The following is a 21,835-nucleotide window of genomic DNA, read 5'->3' as shown; positions in this document are numbered from 1 at the left end:
ATTTATTTTATGAGAAAATATGTGCAACAATTGTAAATTTAAACTTAAGGGCCCAAAAACCATTTTTCACCAAAAATATTTTGGCCCATTTAAATTTCACAAATTATGTTGTCCATCCAATGGCCCAACATCTCAAGGCCCATGACACTAAGATTTACCAAAACACTTTTGGAAACCCTAGTCGTCATCGCCGTCGCCGGAGCTCCGTCGCCGGATTCCGGCAACAACAAAATTTTTTTTTATTTAAAAACCTGCAGTTTTCGGGCAGCGCCTTGCTGCCCGAAATTTAAGGGCAGCTCGGGCAGCCCTCGGGCAGCAACATGCTGCCCGAAAAATATTTTTTTTTTTTTTTTGCTTCAAAAATTTCGGCCTTGCTATATCCTTGCACCAAAAATTTCTCAAGCGGTTAGAAATCGATCTCAACATAATATTACGTAAATATTACACAAAAAACGTAACCTTAGCTCGGATACCACTTGAAAGCGGACCGGTTACGGTGGCCGGAAGCGCAACGGAAGTCAAAAATTTTAAATTTTAGAGCAAAATTTCGGCCACCCCATATTTGTGCAATATTTACATTCAAACACCATAATACATACATAGGGTGTTAGAAGTGATTTACCTATCAACCCCTTGAGGTTGATGTGTGGCTCCAACTAAAGTGTAAACACTTTAGCTCTTGAAGGTTGGCAATCTACAAGCTCCTCCTCCAACTCCAAAAATTAAGCCCACCACAAGCAATGTAAATCCCTTCTTGCTTTGCACTAGAAAAGCAAGAAGATTTTTCAATGAAAGATTTTATTCTCCAACTCTTGAAGAACAAAATGAAGAAAAATTAGAGAGAAAATTGGTGAGAGGTTTCGGCCAAGACAAGGTGAGAATGAGGGAGTGAAGTCTAGACTTGGGTGTGGGAAAAGTGAAAAAGTTGATCCCCATGCCATGCATTATTTTATTAAAAAGTATTCAAAGTCTCTTCACCTCACAAGCATGCAAACCCTAGCATGTCATGTATATATAATATGGTTTCTAACACATTAAAAACCATGGACTAAATTTTAATTATCTTAAACACATTTGAGATTAATTAAATACTACTTGAATTTATTCAAGTCCCACTAGTTAAATAATTATTTTAATTGAGCTCTACAAGGCTCAATATTATTTAATTAATTCAACACTTGAATTAATTTAATTATTTAGACTCTACTAGGTCCACTAGTGTTTAATTAATTCAACACTTGAATTAATTTAATTTAGTCCTCAATAATGTTTATGAAAATCACAATTTTCAACTACATTATTTATTTGACCAAATTTTAATCTTAGGAACACTTCCATAAATTAAAATTTATATTTCTCTCTTAGAAGTCATACTTCTATTTTTCTTTACGCTTATAAACACATTTATAAGCCGTTCAACACATTGAACTATTTTACTTCTCATCGGGATTTACAAAGCCAGTACTTGTGTGGCCCTCAATGGTTCATTGATACAACTAGCCGTGGGTTCACATCTCTATGTGATTCGGACTAAACATGTCCTTATTCGAGCATACCCCAATTGATCCATTCTTACTTATCAACTCCTTGATAGTAAGAACGTCAGAACTCAAGTCTGATAGTACCCAACCAATCACGTTAAACGCCTAGCAGTATCACTTACGTGATTCCTTAGGTATCACATGATAGTGCCTGCAAGAACCATTCAATTATGGTTAGCGTACATTACGGTCCCTTCAACTCATATATCCCGATCGATTCGACAACTATTGGTTTATCGAGAGTTGTCAATGAATCGATACTATGTGTCATGTTGTGGTTGCATCGATGGTGTAATCTATGAAACCTCTTTCATAATTACCACCATACTCTGATCAGAGATTTCAACCCACACATACATGAAAAACACATAGGATATCCATACCCGTAGGTAAGCGGTGAATCCCCGACTACAATGCATCGACTCCTATGTGTTTCGACAGAACACCCAACCTTGCCACCTGATGACCCAATGAGAGTCGGTAAACAAGTCAAAGTGTAATTCTAGCACATAGAGTCTCAATGTTGTCCCGGGTCATAAGGACTAATTCTGTACAACCATAAACCAGGACTTTTCCACTCGATAAGTGAGAACCACTTGGAAAGTCCTTTTATGGAGGGTTGTTCAGTGCACTCTACAAGGAGCACCTATCTGCATGTTCGGACATCACAATGTCCCCTACCAATAGGGGTGTTCATCGGTCGGTTCGGTTCGGTTTTCGGTTTTTTATTTCGGTTTTTTCGGTTTTCGGTTTTACAAATATATAATCCGATATCCGAACTATTTTTCTTCGGTTCGGTTCGGTTTTCTACCGAAATGGTTCGGTTATTTCGGTCGGTTATTTCGGTTTTGATACAATTATTTAAATTAATAATATAAATATATTATAAAATATAATATGTTATTTTTTTAAATGATTTCTTAGTAAAATATTTAAATATAAAGTACAAATGAATTACATAAACAACAATCAAATAAGTATTATTCAAAATAATTCTTCATTCACTAATATCATCTCAATAAATAATATAAAATAAAAATAACATTATTAATTTAATTAAATTTCGGTTTTTTCGGTCGGTTCGGTTTTGACATTTATAATCCGAAACCGAACCAAATTAATTTCGGTTTTAACATTTATATCCGAATTATAAAATTCGATTTTCGGTTCGGTTTAGTGTTCGGTTTTTTCGGTTTGGATTTTCGGTTTTTTCGGTTTTATCCGAAGTTTGAACACCCCTACCTACCAATGAAACATGGTACTCACATCGCAGATACTAGTCTCTAACTCGAGCGGCCTTTATACTTCTTAGTGGCGACTGAATCGACTAGGAACGGTTTAGAATATACAGTATTCCAAATATGAGTTTCATGATACTCATCATATGAGCATCTCATATTCTTTCTACTATTTGTATATTCAAGGACTTTATCTATGCAACTAGCATGGGTATAAAGATAAAGATGCGCCAAATTAATAAATTCAAATATTATTAAAATAAAGATCGTTTATACAAAGAGTTTCATCGTGAACAGTCGGCCAACACTTGGCTCGACGTACACCTACTCTAACATAATTTTGCAAGATCATATAGTAGAAAATGTGCAAAATTTTCCAAAAGAGCTAAAAAAAGAAAGAAACAACTTCAAAGTTTTCTAGGAGTTGTTAATTTTGCTGGGATGTTTATTAAAAACCTAGCAAAACACATGAAAGTGTTCAGTCCATTACTGAAAAAAGATACAGAATTTATATGGACGAAAGAACACACACAGAGATTTAGTCAACTAAATGAGATTTGTAAAAAGCTTCTAAACATGGCTATTCCTCAGGATGAAAATGATCTGATATTGTATATAGATGTCAGTGATCATTGTTGAGCGGCAGTTTTAACCAAGCTCACACCAGAATGAGAACAACAATGCAGATATTGTAGTGTATTTTTCTCAGATGCAGAAACCATAAGATGTCATATCAACGAAAATGAATTTTAAGCAGTAAAAAGTGCTTTTGAAAAATGGACATTATTTTTATTTGCAAAGAAATTTACTTTAAAGGATGATAACACACATGTGAAAGCTTTCTTAAGGAATAGAATATAATATAAACCTGAGAAGGCAAGATTATTAAGATGGCAAGCTCTATGTCAAAATTATATTTTTGATATTGTGATTATAAAATCTCATGAAAATATTCTTGTAGATTTTTTAATAAGAGATGGACAACGGTGATATCGATGCTATCATGAAAATGCAGAGGCATTTGAGGGAACACCTTGAAATGCTTCAAACCGAGTTCAACAAGCTAGCCTTAAACGCAAAAGTTGTGGGAAGGCTATAACAAGCCGATAAGAGAATTGTCTCTGATCGAATTATAGGATGTTTACAGACTTATACTCAGTTATGATCTGTAATACAAAGGCATATCTCGAGTCTTCAAGTCAACCCTTCACCTCGAGGATTGAAGAGGAAAATATCATTAGACCTAATACTAACAAGGGTAAATCTATGGTTGGTACTAATGAAGTTACAATTTCTCCATTATAGGTATATCAAAAATTGTGGGAGAAATTAAAAACAAGAGTATGCACCAACAATTCCGGAAAATATCCCAGGGTATGGATGAAACAAAATTCATATCCAAAAGAGGTCAAAGCATGATATGAATTTGGGGCTCTGGCATCAGTTTATACCACATTCAGCTTCCCAGAAATTTCAGGACTACCAAAATGGATTCTGGAAGCTGTTCATAAAACTTGGGCGAATAACGATTATTTGTCTAGAGGAGATATTCTGGAGTTATATTTTTTCAGTACAGCCCGTGAACCAGCAGGGAAAGGCTCACATGAAGCATTTCATTTCATCAAGTTAAGGAGAAACACCCCTTGTTACTTCAATAACTGAAGACGACATTTCTACAATAAGGGCATGGTGTTTATGGTCTGTCTAACCGAGATAGACAAATTCAAGTTTTCATTTAAATTTTATCATAATTCAGTAAACGGATCATTCCTGTTAAATACCATGACAGAAAAAACAACAAGTTTTGCAGAAGATTTATTCGAAAAGAAGAGAAATCTTTTGTGGAATAGCAAGCTGTTGAGGAGTATAAAAACTTGTTGGAAATTATGTAACATGGCTCATGTGGGAAGATGGTCAGAACAGATCTGCTCAGAACGCCTAAATCAAAAGAAGCCAGAATTTGGCAAGGCTTCAAACCTAGATCGGACATGAAGCATTTTGCATAGGCATGACCAAGTGGTGAAGGACCACAACCACGTATTTTCCTCGGGGACATCAAAAGTTCAAGATTCCTCGACAAAAATAAGTGGACATGTGACCCTAATCACTCTTCTTGGGGATAACAAAAGTTAAGGATTCTCCGACAAAAGACAGTGGGCATGTGACTAACCCACTAAATGAATAAGAAAACTTGGATCCAATTACACCTATAAATAAAGAGTAAATGAGAACTAGTAAAATACACAAGAACAAAGTCGGAACATGAAGAAAATGTACTATACATATTTGAAGGTTTCTAAAAGACACATCAAGGTAATAAGAAAACAACTGATAAATTTCAAAGCTTTCTACAAACGGCTAAAGGAAGCATGAAATGAGATATCAGCTGACATGACCCAGACACATAGATGCTATTTATGCCAGGAGATAAAAGCAGAAGAACAAGTTGTTTCTATATTGATAATCAAGAAAAAGACCATTCAAGAAAAATAGAGGGACCAATCAACCACTCCATCAAACCCACTCAAAAGGACAATGCCAACCACAGCTGGAAGGCATTTAAGAAAGTTATGGCAAGAGTTTGAAGTTCGCAATACAAATCTGCCAAGGATTTCTATAAATAATCAGGCAAAAGGAAGATGAAGGCATCACTCAACCTCTTCGTTTTTCTTCAAAATAATTTGTAATATTTTCTCTTTTAAGTTTATGTGTGCTTTTATTTCGGCTACTATAAGTAGCTAAACAAGTTTCTCCTCCTCTACAGGAGGTTACTATGTAATAATAAATAGTTATGTTTGAATAAAAGAACCAAGGCTTTTGCTTATCTCATGTATTAGTTTCAAATTGAACTATTTTACTATACACCATGAGGTAGAAAAACGAAACAGGGTTGTGCTAGGTGCTGTCGAAGGAATTTGCGTCAAGAATCATCTGTTGCGACTACGTGGTTAGGCTATGAGGAGCAGTCTCTAAAACCCGATGGATATAACCCGACGGCATTGGTTAAAGAGATAAATTGTTCAATTTATTATACGGAAGCATGATGAACTATTTATAAAATAAAAAAAAAATCGATCATTTGTGAAACGTCCCGTGTTCTTGTGTTTAAAATGTACTAGGAAATTTTTTTTTTTTTAATTCGGACCGCCCATGAAATTATTTTAATATTTTGCCCATGATCTTGAACATTCGCTAGCTAGCATTTTAAAATCAAGTAAATAGACATGAAGGATAAAATCATCGCATGAGTTACTGAACCTAAAAGCAATAAACGTGAAACCTAACATCCTCTCCAAAATCACTCTAAAGCATAATTAAATGGTCTTAAAAAATCTTTTAACTTAAAAACGTAATCATGATCATGAGTGCGGAAAATCGTAGGAGCGCTGGTCCTCGGGTTGTGTGCACCTTCAGTCCAGTCATCACATGCGTCAAGTCCTCTCTCACCCTCACCTGCATCCATCACACCTAGTGAGTCTAAAGACTCAACACACCAAATCTTTGTAACGAGTAATAGATATAAAACCACATGCAACAGTGAAAATACTTGTACTTAAAATATCATTTCATGAAAATGCATAAACTTGAACATGAACATTTTCGTAAACATTTTCGTGAACCTTTTCATGATATGCATAACATGAACCTCACCTTTACCTTTTTCTTGATCATAACATGACATGATAACATGACATAATAGCATGACGTGATTCTTTTCATGATCATAACTTTATCTTTTCCTTGATTGAATTCAGATCGTTAATTGTGACTTTCCTGACGTGACATGACATGACATGACATGACGATGGTACTATCTACTTGAAACCACAGTACTGGGCGGCGGGGACATCAGCGACACAAGATCGTCAACTGAGCCTTGGCCTAATCTTGATCATAACCTCAAATCCTGAATTCCTCATAGTCACAATTACTTCACTTTCATCAATATTTTCATGTTTTCATCACCTTATAAAATTATGCATGAATACATTTTTATTTGAAACCAAGCATGCACCATGTATTTTAAATGTCAATTTTAATTATAAAATTTCATGGACATTTAAAATAAATCATAAATAAATCATGAACATTTCATAAGCATTTAACAATGAACATAATATCATAAAACAGCATTTAGGGCACTGCCATGACCGTTACTAATTTTAGGTGTAAAAAGACCGTTTTACCCCTAATCATGACATTTTACGTTTCTGACTTTTTTCTTGATTTCATGACTCTAACATGTCCCAAATAAACATTTAAGCTTATAAGAATTTTCTCGTAATTTTATTTGGCTTAAAACTTAGACTTTTCAATTTATCTTTTATTAGTTATTTTAACGGTGTTTTAATCCCGAAAAATACCAAACTTTAATATAAAATTCCTAAATTCTAAATTTAGTCTTTTTATATTATTTTAGCTCTTATGGACCACGACTCGACCCCCGTGAGTCGTTTTCCAAAATTTCTTTCATTTTAAAACTCACTTTGACACCTAAACTTCGACCCCAAGCCATCTCTTAATTTTATCGAGTTACCCCCGAACCATGTTGGCCCAAAACTTGACCAACATCTTAAATTACCCTACTGGACCCTTAACCCACCGAAATACCCTGCCCAAAGTCAAAAACGTGAGTCCTAAACCACGCCCATGCAGTGGCCGAGAATTACATGCTGCGTGGAGTCTAATTTGTGAACTTATGGACCAAGCCCACGTTCCAGCCCCTGAACCGACACCTTGAGCACTTAACTAGGACCCTGAGGACTCGCCCTAAACCTGCCCAGGAGCCTTGGACCGAAGCTCCTCCCCTGCACGAAATCTGCACCTCATGATGCAGCTTCTCGGGTGGGAGTCCTTGCTTGCAAGGACTCCTCCCTGCCCTTCCAGACCGAGTCCTAGCATGGCTAGGACTCTCCCCCTGACACCAACAGACCCTAGGCTAGCCGTGAGCCCAGCCCTCCTATCAGAACATGAACACCGACCCTCTAAAGTTTCATGACAGAAAACCCGATTTATTTGGTGTGTCGCTTGTGGTGTTGTGTTCTGCGTGAGTGGGGTTCTTTGACAATCATGTATAAACACCTCTTGATCAAATCCTAATATCATGGCAGCGCCTTGAAGTAAAAACATGAATTCAAATCATAAAAAACGTTAGTCATAGCATGTATATGTTGAAACCGAAAATTTCCGAACTAAAACTTCGAGTTCTTCGTGCGCACATATTTTAAATCGATACTATGATGTAATGGACGAGAAAAGGAAGATATTGGCGTGCCTTTGCGTCGTAAACGCACGAAATACCGACGGCGACGAAGAACGGAGATAACGGAGGCTAGAATCCCTAAAAACTTAGAAGAAAAGCTGCTGTTGTGCCGTGGAGGAGTTTTTGGTTTTCTGAAAATTATTTTAGCGGCGTGAACGTGTGTGAGAGTGAGTGGAGTGCTTAGCTTAGGGTTTAAATCTCTTTTTAATATGTTAATTAATTGTTAAAAAGGCTTAAGGCCAAATAAACTCTTAATTAAGCCCACTGGTGCAAGCTAGGCTCTTAATCAATTTATAAAATGGTTTTCATAAAAATAGTTAGTGAATTAAATAGCTGGACTGCTCAAAAGGTCGCATTTTAATTGAAAATCCAACACCGATAAAAATTAGTCTCGGCGTATAAAATCACCTCAAAATTTCTTGTTCTCAAAAATATGAGAAAACCATCACCCTTATATTAAATAATTAAAATTAATTATTTAATAAAACATTTTACATTTTTCAGCCTTTGGTCTTCGTTCCTCGATCGTCACCTGAATATCCTTTTAAAAATACAGTTTAATGCAACCATGCAGAAATTATATTTTAAACATGTCAAAATGCACCACATAAATAATTCATGCAATTAAAACATTTAATTAAAAATACAAAAGAATTTAATAATTACATGCACATGGTTTGCGTGGACCTTAAAATTTTCAGGGCGTTACAATCTCCCCCCCTTAAATTGAATTTCGTCCTCGAAATTCGTTTATCCTTAATAACCCAAAGTTTAGACTTAGTTCTAGTATCCAAAAAAATCCACGCTTCCACTGCGCTACTCTGATAAAACTTATGTTCTAGAAAGTCCTTACATCTACTAGGTCCCAATTAATTTTACCTTCTAAATCCTTATTTTCAAATCGTAACTTAAAAGACCCACAATGACTTAGTGATGTTACTATTTTAACCTCGAATTTCCATTTCTCTTAAAATTCCCAAAGTTAAAAGGTGGATGGTCATACTTATCATATATTACTTTCTTATCTTATATCAATACTCATCAACTTATCAAATTTAAATCTTAAAATCCCAAACGCATCCGCTAATGCTTGATTAAAATTTCTTATAATACTAAAACCAGGATAACCCAAGGTTTTGAATATTTTTAAAAGTCTAAATCAACTCAATTCTTATCAGTTAACCCATTCAAGTATTGCTTATTGCTAGGCTAGTCCCCAAATTCCGAAAAATTTGCAAAATCAATTCTTAATTTCCTCAAAAATCATCATAATTGGTCCTTAATTTTCGAAAATCCTATGATTAACCCATAAATTTAGGCGTTCTTAATTTATTTCTACCGGTTTCCCATAACATAATTTCAATAAATTTAAACTTATTTACCCAAAAATCAATGACTATAACAAATTTTACCTCTCATCAAAACTTAAAATTCCAATTTATACATTTTCTTATTTTCAAGTCATTGCAAATCCTCAAATCATTTTTTCTCATGAGTAATTCCCAAAAATTTATTCGACTAGTAACCATGATTCATAAATATTTTCTTAAAAAATATCTACGTGTCTCCAAAGCATTCATAATATTCACGATTAACTTATGACCCAAAAGTAGAATGTCAATACTAAAATCCAAAAATCAACGTAGTCCAATTCCACCACAAATCCCACATGCGTTGAAATAAAATAATTTCTTATTCCGCAACGTAACACGTATAAAAATCATGAAGCATATAATCTTTTAGCATAACAAAGTCATGCAACTATGCAGGAAGAAAATCGTTTACCATGCAACCTTAAACACCAACGTCATTCACTTCAAAACGTATATGCACATGTAGCTCAAACATATAGATCATGTAAACGTGTAGGTAACATCATAAAATCATAATAAACATTTAAACTTACAACTTTGAGGCTTGACGACTGATCTTCCCGGCACTGATGGTGGCACAACCCTTTACAGAACCATTGGCTCTGATACCAACTGAAACGTCCCGTGTTCTTGTGTTTAAAATGTACTAGGAACATTTTTTTTTTTAATTCGGACCGCCCATGAAATTATTTTAATATTTTGCCCATGATCTTGAACATTCGCTAGCTAGCATTTTAAAATCAAGTAAATAGACATGAAGGATAAAATCATCGCATGAGTTACTGAACCTAAAAGCAATAAACGTGAAACCTAACATCCTCTCCAAAATCACTCTAAAGCATAATTAAATGGTCTTAAAAAATCTTTTAACTTAAAAACGTAATCATGATCATGAGTGCGGAAAATCGTAGGAGCGCTGGTCCTCGGGTTGTGTGCACCTTCAGTCCAGTCATCACATGCGTCAAGTCCTCCCTCACCCTCACCTGCATCCATCACACCTAGTGAGTCTAAAGACTCAACACACCAAATCTTTGTAACGAGTAATAGATATAAAACCACATGCAACAGTGAAAATACTTGTACTTAAAATATCATTTCATGAAAATGCATAAACTTGAACATGAACATTTTCGTAAACATTTTCGTGAACCTTTTCATGATATGCATAACATGAACCTCACCTTTACCTTTTTCTTGATCATAACATGACATGATAACATGACATAATAGCATGACGTGATTCTTTTCATGATCATAACTTTATCTTTTCCTTGATTGAATTCAGATCGTTAATTGTGACTTTCCTGACGTGACATGACATGACATGACATGACGATGGTACTATCTACTTGAAACCACAGTACTGGGCGGCGGGGACATCAGCGACACAAGATCGTCAACTGAGCCTTGGCCTAATCTTGATCATAACCTCAAATCCTGAATTCCTCATAGTCACAATTACTTCACTTTCATCAATATTTTCATGTTTTCATCACCTTATAAAATTATGCATGAATACATTTTTATTTGAAACCAAGCATGCACCATGTATTTTAAATGTCAATTTTAATTATAAAATTTCATGGACATTTAAAATAAATCATAAATAAATCATGAACATTTCATAAGCATTTAACAATGAACATAATATCATAAAACAGCATTTAGGGCACTGCCATGACCGTTACTAATTTTAGGTGTAAAAAGACCGTTTTACCCCTAATCATGACATTTTACGTTTCTGACTTTTTTCTTGATTTCATGACTCTAACATGTCCCAAATAAACATTTAAGCTTATAAGAATTTTCTCGTAATTTTATTTGGCTTAAAACTTAGACTTTTCAATTTATCTTTTATTAGTTATTTTAACGGTGTTTTAATCCCGAAAAATACCAAACTTTAATATAAAATTCCTAAATTCTAAATTTAGTCTTTTTATATTATTTTAGCTCTTATGGACCACGACTCGACCCCCGTGAGTCGTTTTCCAAAATTTCTTTCATTTTAAAACTCACTTTGACACCTAAACTTCGACCCCAAGCCATCTCTTAATTTTATCGAGTTACCCCCGAACTATGTTGGCCCAAAACTTGACCAACATCTTAAATTACCCTACTGGACCATTAACCCACCGAAATACCCTGCCCAAAGTCAAAAACGTGAGTCCTAAACCACGCCCATGCAGTGGCCGAGAATTACATGCTGCGTGGAGTCTAATTTGTGAACTTATGGACCAAGCCCACGTTCCAGCCCCTGAACCGACACCTTGAGCACTTAACTAGGACCCTGAGGACTCGCCCTAAACCTGCCCAGGAGCCTTGGACCGAAGCTCCTCCCCTGCACGAAATCTGCACCTCATGATGCAGCTTCTCGGGTGGGAGTCCTTGCTTGCAAGGACTCCTCCCTGCCCTTCCAGACCGAGTCCTAGCATGGCTAGGACTCTCCCCCTGACACCAACAGACCCTAGGCTAGCCGTGAGCCCAGCCCTCCTATCAGAACATGAACACCGACCCTCTAAAGTTTCATGACAGAAAACCCGATTTATTTGGTGTGTCGCTTGTGGTGTTGTGTTCTGCGTGAGTGGGGTTCTTTGACAATCATGTATAAACACCTCTTGATCAAATCCTAATATCATGGCAGCCCCTTGAAGTAAAAACATGAATTCAAATCATAAAAAACGTTAGTCATAGCATGTATATGTTGAAACCGAAAATTTCCGAACTAAAACTTCGAGTTCTTCGTGCGCACATATTTTAAATCGATACTATGATGTAATGGACGAGAAAAGGAAGATATTGGCGTGCCTTTGCGTCGTAAACGCACGAAATACCGACGGCGACGAAGAACGGAGATAACGGAGGCTAGAATCCCTAAAAACTTAGAAGAAAAGCTGCTGTTGTGCCGTGGAGGAGTTTTTGGTTTTCTGAAAATTATTTTAGCGGCGTGAACGTGTGTGAGAGTGAGTGGAGTGCTTAGCTTAGGGTTTAAATCTCTTTTTAATATGTTAATTAATTGTTAAAAAGGCTTAAGGCCAAATAAACTCTTAATTAAGCCCACTGGTGCAAGCTAGGCTCTTAATCAATTTATAAAATGGTTTTCATAAAAATAGTTATTGAATTAAATAGCCGGACTGCTCAAAAGGTCGCATTTTAATTGAAAATCCAACACCGATAAAAATTAGTCTCGGCGTATAAAATCACCTCAAAATTTCTTGTTCTCAAAAATATGAGAAAACCATCACCCTTATATTAAATAATTAAAATTAATTATTTAATAAAACATTTTACATTTTTCAGCTTTTGGTCTTCGTTCCTCGATCGTCACCTGAATATCCTTTTAAAAATACAGTTTAATGCAACCATGCAGAAATTATATTTTAAACATGTCAAAATGCACCACATAAATAATTCATGCAATTAAAACATTTAATTAAAAATACAAAAGAATTTAATAATTACATGCACATGGTTTGCGTGGACCTTAAAATTTTCAGGGCGTTACAATTTGAGCAGGGTATATAGGCTCTAAACCTTGCGTAACTATATGTCTTATGGTTATATGCTTTCAAGAACAGGTTCGATAGGTATGATAATGTCATGTATCAAAATCAAAGGAATCAAGGATGTTTTTGAAAATTTTAGAAAATTAGGGAGTTGAAACAAAAAAACTCTGGGGGGATAGATAAGCAGAAAGTTGAGAACGAAAATAGAGACGAGAAACTATATACAAATTTGCCCTTTTTATATTCTAGGGAACAAAATAGACCAATATATGTACCAGAGTAGTACTCACTGTTTCTTCAGACTTCAGCTTCCCTTGCCATTACGCTCGTTACCACTAAATTCAATTTCTTCTCAGACTAAGCATTTGTACCTTCCTGTCAGCCGGCTACGGAGCTATGTCGCAGGCGATTGGTGGTGGAGACGGCGAAGTTTACAGGAACGGCAACCACCACGGTGGTGGCGTTCACTCGATTGGAAGACGAATTCGAAGGAGCAACCGCAGGTCACGTGATTCCGGCGGTGGATCCGATCCTAGGGCTCCACAGCCGCGTCAGGAGAAAGATAAAGCTCCGCTTCCGTGTACGGACTTCGACGTGGCCTATTTTCACTCCTACGCTCACCTCGGCATTCATGAAGAAATGATAAAGGTTCGGTACTTGTTTCTCCGTAGGCAGAGAGTCGAGTCGCTATTTTACAAAGCCTTAGGTAGCTCCTGGTCTGCATCAGGTGCTTAGTTGTGCAGTGCTGGTGTTGACGAGGTCTAGGAATTTTACCCTCGTCATTTCTCAAACCAGATTTGATTGAAGGAGATAGATGTGTTGCTTTGAGTTGAATTGTAAAGTTTTGGTGATCATGCGTGAACTTGTCTTTTCATTTACACAGGATCGTGTGCGCACGGAAACTTACAGAAATGCAATTTTCCAGCATCAAGATCGTATTGAAGGAAAAGTAAGCATTTGTATAGACGGTTGGTAGTTTCTATTTAATTTCAATTGCAGGTAACTCTTCCGTGTACAAGATACCTCCATACTGTAGTTGCTGCTATGGTCTGTGCGTTAATTAGAATTTGAGCCCACGTGGATGTTATTTGATGTTTGCTGTTGGTTAAAAAATAGAAACTAAGATAGAATGCAATTATTTCCTAGTCAGTCGTGGCTAAATTTCTACATATTGATTTTATTATTAGTTGTTGAGTTTTGACTCTCTCATCTCAGGTGGTAGTTGATGTCGGTTGTGGCACTGGAATACTATCTATTTTTTGTGCTCAGGCTGGGGCACGACGGGTGAGACACTGTTTCAGTTTACCGACCTCTCAGTTCAGTCTATATATTCCCAACGTGGTTCCAAATTCTTTTGCTAATATATAAATATTCTGCATTGAAATGAATCGTGACTTTTAAATTGCATGATTACCACACTCATTCAGTTACTTTTATGTAAATATTTTAATGTTCTAACCTCATTCATTTAGGCCACTATTCTTCTATTTATGTTGATGATTTTATATTCTTCCACCACTCAATTTTTAAATGTTTGTATCTCAACCTGATCTGAGCGTTCTGTACTTTTATAGAGGCCATCACCCTGGAGACTGTGAACAATCTAAGAGGAGCAAAAATGAGTTATTTAGTTGTGAAAGTTTATTTTTCTTTTCTTATTGTTATGTGACACTGATATTTTGCTAGTCTAGCCATCCCGAATATTTATTATTCAAACAAATAAAGTATTTAGAAAATGAAAGCTCGACCTTCTGGAATGGAATGTTTGGGGAATGGGATGGTTAGAGTTAATTTTACAACAAAAATTGGTATATGTCATGTGTATTTTAGTTGTTGAGTCATGTGACATGTATGTCTTTATAACTATTTTCCTTCTTTCTCAATTTAGGATAGATAGATTGTATTGATCTCTAGTCATTTTACTATCAGGTGTATGCAGTGGATGCCAGTAATATTGCAGTTCAGGTATGCAGTGATCTGGTTTCAAATCTTCTTAGGATATGTAGAATGTCATTTGATTTACACGTGAAGACCATAAACATAGCTCAGTCATGGAAACAGTAAAATAATGAACTAAGCATGTCCTTCTTTGTTAAAACCCTTTGAGTTGATATGAAAATGAGACAGCATTTAGGAATTAATAATTATTGTGCCTTTGTTGATTCAGACTGGAGAATTTGGTAAAATAGTTATTATGGTATTGCTAGTCCTTGTGAGAAATGGGATATCAATTTTGGTAGTTTGTGTTGTAACATAGTTTTGATAGGTGGTGTTGTTTTGAAATATTGCCGCAGGCAAATGAAGTAGTCAAGGCAAACAACTTAGCTGATACCATCACTGTTCTGCATGGCCGTGTAGAGGTTGCCTTTTTACCAATTCCCAATTCTCTCAGCAAGATTATCTATTTTCACCAGTACTTTATCTATAATTTGATTTTCAAGAGGAAAACATATCGTCCTCTATGTTCTGAATTTTTTAATTTGACAATTTTCACAATTGTATCAAATTAGTTTACCCATCATAGCTTACTTGAAATTATTAGATTTGTTCAGAGACTATCAAGAGTGGATTTGTGTGTGGCAGCCATGAGGAGTGGACGCGTAAATTTCCTGTTACATGAAAAGGCTAAAGGCACAGTGCAAAAGGCTATGTTTTTTGACATAAGTAATAATTCATGGGCGTGAGAATACGTTTTTCCCGAAAACAATTGTAATGTTGTTAAGAATAATGTGCTCTCTATAATTATGATCCTGTTGACTCTTCTCGAGTTTGCTTTTGGAAGTTATGCATTGAATAATTATTCACATCAGATTCTTTGTAGACCTTGATGTTACATTGTGTCGGTCAGTGGGATAGGGTTCAACTGTTCTCTTTTTTTTTGGCGGTGGTGGCTGTAGGTGGTGAAACTGGTTTTATACACCAAAATTCACTTTATTTTTGCAGAATAGAATAATATTTAGGGAAAGGTGTGTGGGGGAATGACTAACTATCACACCTGCGTCAGAGTACTGTAACCAGCATTTGGACCATGGTTTTTATTGTGACTATTATATGTACTTCAGATCTTCTTTATAAAGTACAAGTTGATGTCTTTTCATTATTAAGAATAGAAGCATAACTGTTTTCTGGTCTTAGGATGTTGAAATCGATGAGGAAGTTGATGTTATAATTTCAGAATGGATGGGTTACATGCTTCTGTATGAGGTAAGTTTTGATACATGATAGCCATTAGTCTTAAATGGAAGCATAAAACATTTTTTTCTGGTTCGAGCATTGGCTTCTTTCCTTGTTATTTCACCTTATGGACTTTTTGACATCCTGTTAGAGCATGCTGGGGAGTGTCATTTCTGCTAGAGACCGTTGGTTGAAACCTGGAGGTCTTATACTTCCCTCAAATGCCACGGTATAGATCAGTTATTCCCTTCTCTTAATCGCTCCTAATTTTTAGTATGCATATTATGCTATTTGTCCAACTGTAGAGGCAGCTGTACTGAATTCGCTATTCAGCTGACCAGTTCCATGTTACTTGATATCAAAGTTTAATCTCTTTGTTACATAGTTGGGTATTGGATACAAAACCATTTAGTCATGATTCTATCCAGAGCATTTAATAGCTAATATTTGGTGCACATAATGTCATCCTTTATACATTATGCAGCTTGTACATGGCCCCTGTCTCACATCCATGCCGATATGGTGAAAGTGTTGACTTTTGGCGTAATGTCTATGGAATCGATAGTGAGTATTCTTCTGAGAATCCTGTTAATTATATTTCTTGAAATTATTGAGCTGCATTGCCTGGGAATGAGATTTTGTATTATCTTACTATTCTAGTTCAGAAATATATCCTCTCACATAAATATTTTATTTATTGATTAGATTTAGATGGACTTAAAAGTTTGTTCTATCGTGGATTCCAATAATTGTAGAAATTCTATGGCATTAATACTGAGAAATACAGGTACTAGCTACACTTTTCGTGGTTTCCAGTCAAAATAATGTTGACTAGGAATGATGTCAATATTGTAGTAGTCTATTTTCTGACTATCGAGTTTTAATTTTGGCGGAACTTGGTGCCAAGACTTGTTTTGTTTTACCAATTTTGTTACTCTTTAGCCTCTATTTGGACTTTTTTGCACACTAAGTTTTCATTACTTTTAAATCCATTATTGCGTGCACTTCATGTTGAATGTACCAAACAATAAATGTCTCTTATTTTATTGTGCATCCAATTTAAAACGGCTTCACAATCGATGATAATATTGTTGTGGTGTGGAATCTTTGCTTTAGGAAGTGGGTCACCCTCCCATAGGGATGTTGAGGAAGTAGATTTTCCTCTGACCTTGTCCAGAAACGAGTTAACTGTTGATGTGGTTGGAAAGGTCCATTTCCCTTTCTTGCAAGCCACCTTGTCTTTTTTTAATGAATGACCCTGCCCTTCCCCATACAAATTCTTCTCTCGTCAGAAAGCCTTGAAACCCGTCAAGGTTTGAGAAAATGTAATCAAAAGCTTAACAAATATATGATCCGTGTTTTATAAAGAAAGAAATTCTACTCGCGTTGGCCCCTTACTGGTATGTGCCTTGTAGAGCTTGCTCGAACCTAGAGACCACTTCCTTTTCTCTTACTTTCACAGTATTCAGTAAATAATTGGCATAAGATTTTTCACTTACTGCTGCATTGGCCATTTTCCAGTTGTCTCTTTCGCATTCTAACTTTTCCTTGCAATAGTTGATGTATTGTGGTTATGTGTAGTGTCTGTCGTGATGCCGTTAGCAAAACAGTGTGCCTTTGAAGAGCCTTCTGTTGAGTTAATCTCTGGTGAAAATGTATTGACATGGCCTAATGTGGTAAGTCCATGTATTTAAGATCTTATTTTTTCATCCACTATACACATAATATTCCTGTCTTTTTAACTCGTATTCATTCGTCCAAAACCTTTTCATCTTTGTGTGCTGTATGAAGTTATTCTTTATTGCTGTAAGGTTATTTGGCACCTCTTGCTCAATTTAGTTTGTTTCTAGAAAGCTTTCAGCATTACATATTGTGCTTTTAAGGTTATTCCTTGGCTACTGGGTATAGCCTTTACCAGGACAACTGCACTGTTTGGGATACTTTTGGCTCTTAATTTCCATCTTTTGTCATTTATTTTGTTTTAACCTGTTCATTTTATCTATTATCATTTTGTTTTTGTTTTCTTTTCTCCACTTCTTTCTTTTTTTGGTGGTGATTTAGGGGTACGCCGTAACCATGGTATTAAATTTACTCAAATATCCCGAATTTGGGTTTTTGTTGGGGTTTTATCCCACAAAAACGAAGTCTCACTTGAAGTTCTTTTTTGCAAACTTCCTCCGAAAATCTGAAGATATGGGGAAAATTTTCCAAACCTATGAAATTTTCCGTAATATTATGCCAAAACTTCCGCAAATGAAATACAGGTGAAAAAAATTACATCTCCACAATTATTCGATGGTATTGTTCAATGTCCTTAGGTATAGTTTGGTACACATGATAGGATAAACATGTGATATATAATATAAAGATAAATAAGATGTAGGATATTATATTTAATGTTTGGTATGATTTTAATAAGAGTGATTAAATTTATATATTAAATTGTAATGACAAAATTAACCTTATCATAATAAATTTTGTAATTTCAAAGTTGTTGCTTGAGTTTATATTTTTTATGTTCATGTGCCGATAGTTCTTGCATGATTTATTTATTTTTACCTAATTTTATATATTATATAATATGATAATTGAGCTCTTGATTTTTTGATTCAAGTCAAATATCAATTTTTAAAGTTAATCGAGTGATACTAATAATTTTATTGAGATTTATAAAAATTATTTATATAATTATATCGAATTCATTTATATAATTATCATATTATATAATATATAAAAATAAATAAATATTTATTTGATTTTAATTTCTACCTACTAGCATAGATTTATAAAAAAATCATTTATAAATTGAGGGTAATTAAGTCATTTGTAGTGTATTTTATCATTAAATTAAAATTATCACACCTTCTATTAGGGATATTTTATCCTTCTAAAAAATTATTTATCAATGGCCCGTGATATTATCACGAGCTTTTTAAAAAAGTACCAAACATGGGATAAGGATGATTATTTATCAATCTCTCTCTTCTTATCCCATGTACCAAACTATGCTTAGAGATTTCAGAATCCTGAAATTTCCACTAGAATTTTGAAATTCCTGACCTACCGAATATATTTTCAACTTTCAATTTTTCTAAACAAAATTTGTCATCAGAACTTTAAAAATTTTCTGAAATTTAAAGAAAATCCTGAGATATATCAAAATCGAGCATTGTAGATGCGCTGGTTTGCTGTAATTTTTTTTAATAGAGGATGAGAATTATGATTTCATGAGTAGGTGATACTTTTACTGCAATCGGGGTGGAAAGATGAAATCCGGTTGAAAATGTGGGGGAAAAAAGGTGCAGGAACTGTAGAGATGACATGAAATTATACAACAAGAAATATTAAAGCTTAATGACTAACACACGGTGACTATATAATACGTGTCTGTTAGCTTCTGTACATAAGTATTTGTCTATTTGGGCTCAGAGATGGGATTTGTGTCTATTGATCTAAGATGATAATCTCTTGGTCGGTTTTGAACATCAGTTTATTTATGGGGATCACCAAGGCGATGACAGATAAACCATGGATTCCTAGCGATTGGTTTCAAAGTTCTACATGAATACTTTGCGTTCTTCGAGAATTTAAAATGATCTGAGAAGTCGCAGAATAACAGTTTACTGCATTATAGTCTCCTCGTTGTGCATTAGTATTTGATTGCCATTCAATACCTAGATACCATCTTTCAGAGGCACATACCCATTAATTTCTCCTTTACAAACTATTTTTAATTATTTCCCTTATACAGTAGTAAGTAGTAACATGTTCAATTTGCAGTTATACATAATGCATTTTACTAGCATTTGTCTTTTTGAACTTGATTCCAAACTCCTGTGACAGGTAAAGCATGTGGACTGTAGTACTGTAACAATTCATGAGCTAGAATGTGTTTCTACAAAATTTAAGTTCACGTCAATGATGAGAGGTAAAGTGCTTCCCATCCATGATACATCTCTAGCCCTTGTGAGTCAGTATGTGTATTCATCCATCTCTTTCATGCATGCTTGCATACTACTGTGCCCCTAATTTTGTTCCTCGAGGTGCATATTCTCATTATTTTTCTTCCCGTTTTTGTTTCTTTGTTCGCTTATCATTTATGAGCTCATATTTGTTTCATACAATTGTGGGGAGGGAGAATAACTGGTAAGAGAGACTATGCCAAATGATACGATGGTTCTTGGCAGGTCGTAGATTTTTCTGTTTACCTTAACAGTTCATATAATGCCAGAGATGATTATTTTTCATTGAAGTCCTTATCTTGTTGATGATTCTAGCACCATTTCACGGATTCGCTTTCTGGTTTGATGTCGAATTTGGTGCGCCTGCAATGTCCTCTTGTGACAATATTGAACAATCTGCATCTGTGGAGACTCCTGATGGTCGTGTTACAGATTCCTCTCAAAAAAAGAAACGCTCCAATCCCAATGACACCCTTGTGCTATCTACATCCCCTGAGGAAGCCCCTACTCATTGGCAGCAGGTGTCTTGCATACTCTCAACATTTAACCTTTTCTTTTTGTTGCATGGTAGTAATATGCAAGCACGTGCTTTGAACCTCCAATATTTACAAACATTACTAGCTATTAGCTTTCTAGGCAGAGCAATGCAGGCAGTCGCCCCCCTTAAATCGAATTTTTTTAATTTGGTCTCTTTTAAAAAAAATTAAGTTTTCCTCCCCTAATTCTGTTGAGATGTACCTTTCTCAGTCTTGCTTCTTCTCCCTAAAAATCCTAATCTGCCTCTGGCTAAGTTTGTTATCCTTATGCTGAAGATTGTGATAAAAAAAAAAAGACCACCTCGTCCTGCTTATTTAGTCGTCAGATTCAATCCATGGAATTTGCAGACATTAGTCTACTTCTATGATCCAATAGAGGTGGAACAGGATCAGCTTATTGAAGGCTCTGTGACTCTATCTCAAAGCAAAGAAAATCCCCGGTTCATGAATATTCATCTAGAATATGCGTAAGTAAAAAAATTATCTTTGTTTGCTTCTATAATCATTTAATCTTCATGATGATGCATTGATGATGATTTTTACCATCTGGCAGATCCAATGGTTGTTTTTTCGTCAAAGAATCAGTTATGCGGTGAATGAAGCAGTAGTTTCTTCCAACTATTTTCCAAAGCTCCAAAAAATTGAACTCCAGAACGTAACGGAAAGATACATGGCATCTGTTCGATTTGACTTTTGCAGATTTCGGTTTCTTATTGATATGCTTGCTGTAGGCATCTTTCGAATGTGAACTCAACCAGATCCGTGCTTCTAGACGTAATTGACCTCAAGATGGCATTCTGTCTGATCATGACATGCACAAATATAGGGGTAAACTTTTCGAGCAATTTAAGATGATATTTTTTCGTCAGCATTCTTTCGCTCCAGGAGTGTACACAGGCTTTGGTGGCAATTGATGATCCTAAGTTTTGTTTAATCATCTCCCTTGTTCTTTATTAAAAAATTTACTCCCACTTGAACTGAAAGTGAAGCAGTAGTTGGCTTGGACACTTAAAAATTTATTGTTCCTTGTTATTTTTCGCTTCTTCATTTGTTTCCTCGTGACTTGATTCCCTATCAAAGTGACGAGGTGAGGATTGGTGCGAGGTTTGGGGTTATTTGGTATCTGTTTTGACGAGAGATTTGATGGAGCTTTGGCCTACTTTCAAATTTTATATTTTTGGTATCTGTTTTGACGAGAGATTTGATGGAGCTTTGACCTACTTTCAAATTTTATATTTTTGGAAA

General features: G+C 35.4%; 1 protein-coding gene across 2 annotated transcripts; it reads left to right on the top strand.

Annotated features, from left to right (window-relative positions):
• Positions 1 to 13,177: 13,177 nt before the first annotated feature.
• Positions 13,178 to 21,264, top strand: LOC140816241 (probable protein arginine N-methyltransferase 6). 2 transcript variants are annotated; one of them, XM_073175364.1, is made up of 13 exons: positions 13,178 to 13,566; positions 13,802 to 13,867; positions 14,134 to 14,202; positions 14,848 to 14,883; positions 15,213 to 15,278; positions 16,054 to 16,122; positions 16,244 to 16,321; positions 16,578 to 16,656; positions 17,674 to 17,768; positions 19,936 to 20,020; positions 20,370 to 20,575; positions 20,939 to 21,057; positions 21,144 to 21,264. In XM_073175364.1, exons 1-13 carry the CDS (start codon positions 13,315 to 13,317, stop codon positions 21,184 to 21,186), a joined length of 1,263 nt encoding a protein of 420 aa, XP_073031465.1. In that variant the 5' UTR covers positions 13,178 to 13,314; the 3' UTR covers positions 21,187 to 21,264. The 2 variants fall into 2 exon arrangements, with proteins under 2 accessions (XP_073031465.1, XP_073031464.1); XM_073175363.1 differs by lacking the exon at positions 21,144 to 21,264 and having other exon boundaries at positions 20,370 to 20,974.
• Positions 21,265 to 21,835: the final 571 nt, after the last annotated feature.

Source organism: Primulina eburnea, chromosome 16 (assembly GCF_022965805.1).
Source record: "Primulina eburnea isolate SZY01 chromosome 16, ASM2296580v1, whole genome shotgun sequence".
Taxonomy (NCBI): Eukaryota; Viridiplantae; Streptophyta; class Magnoliopsida; order Lamiales; family Gesneriaceae; genus Primulina; species Primulina eburnea.
This window is presented reverse-complemented; position numbering and strand designations above follow the sequence as displayed.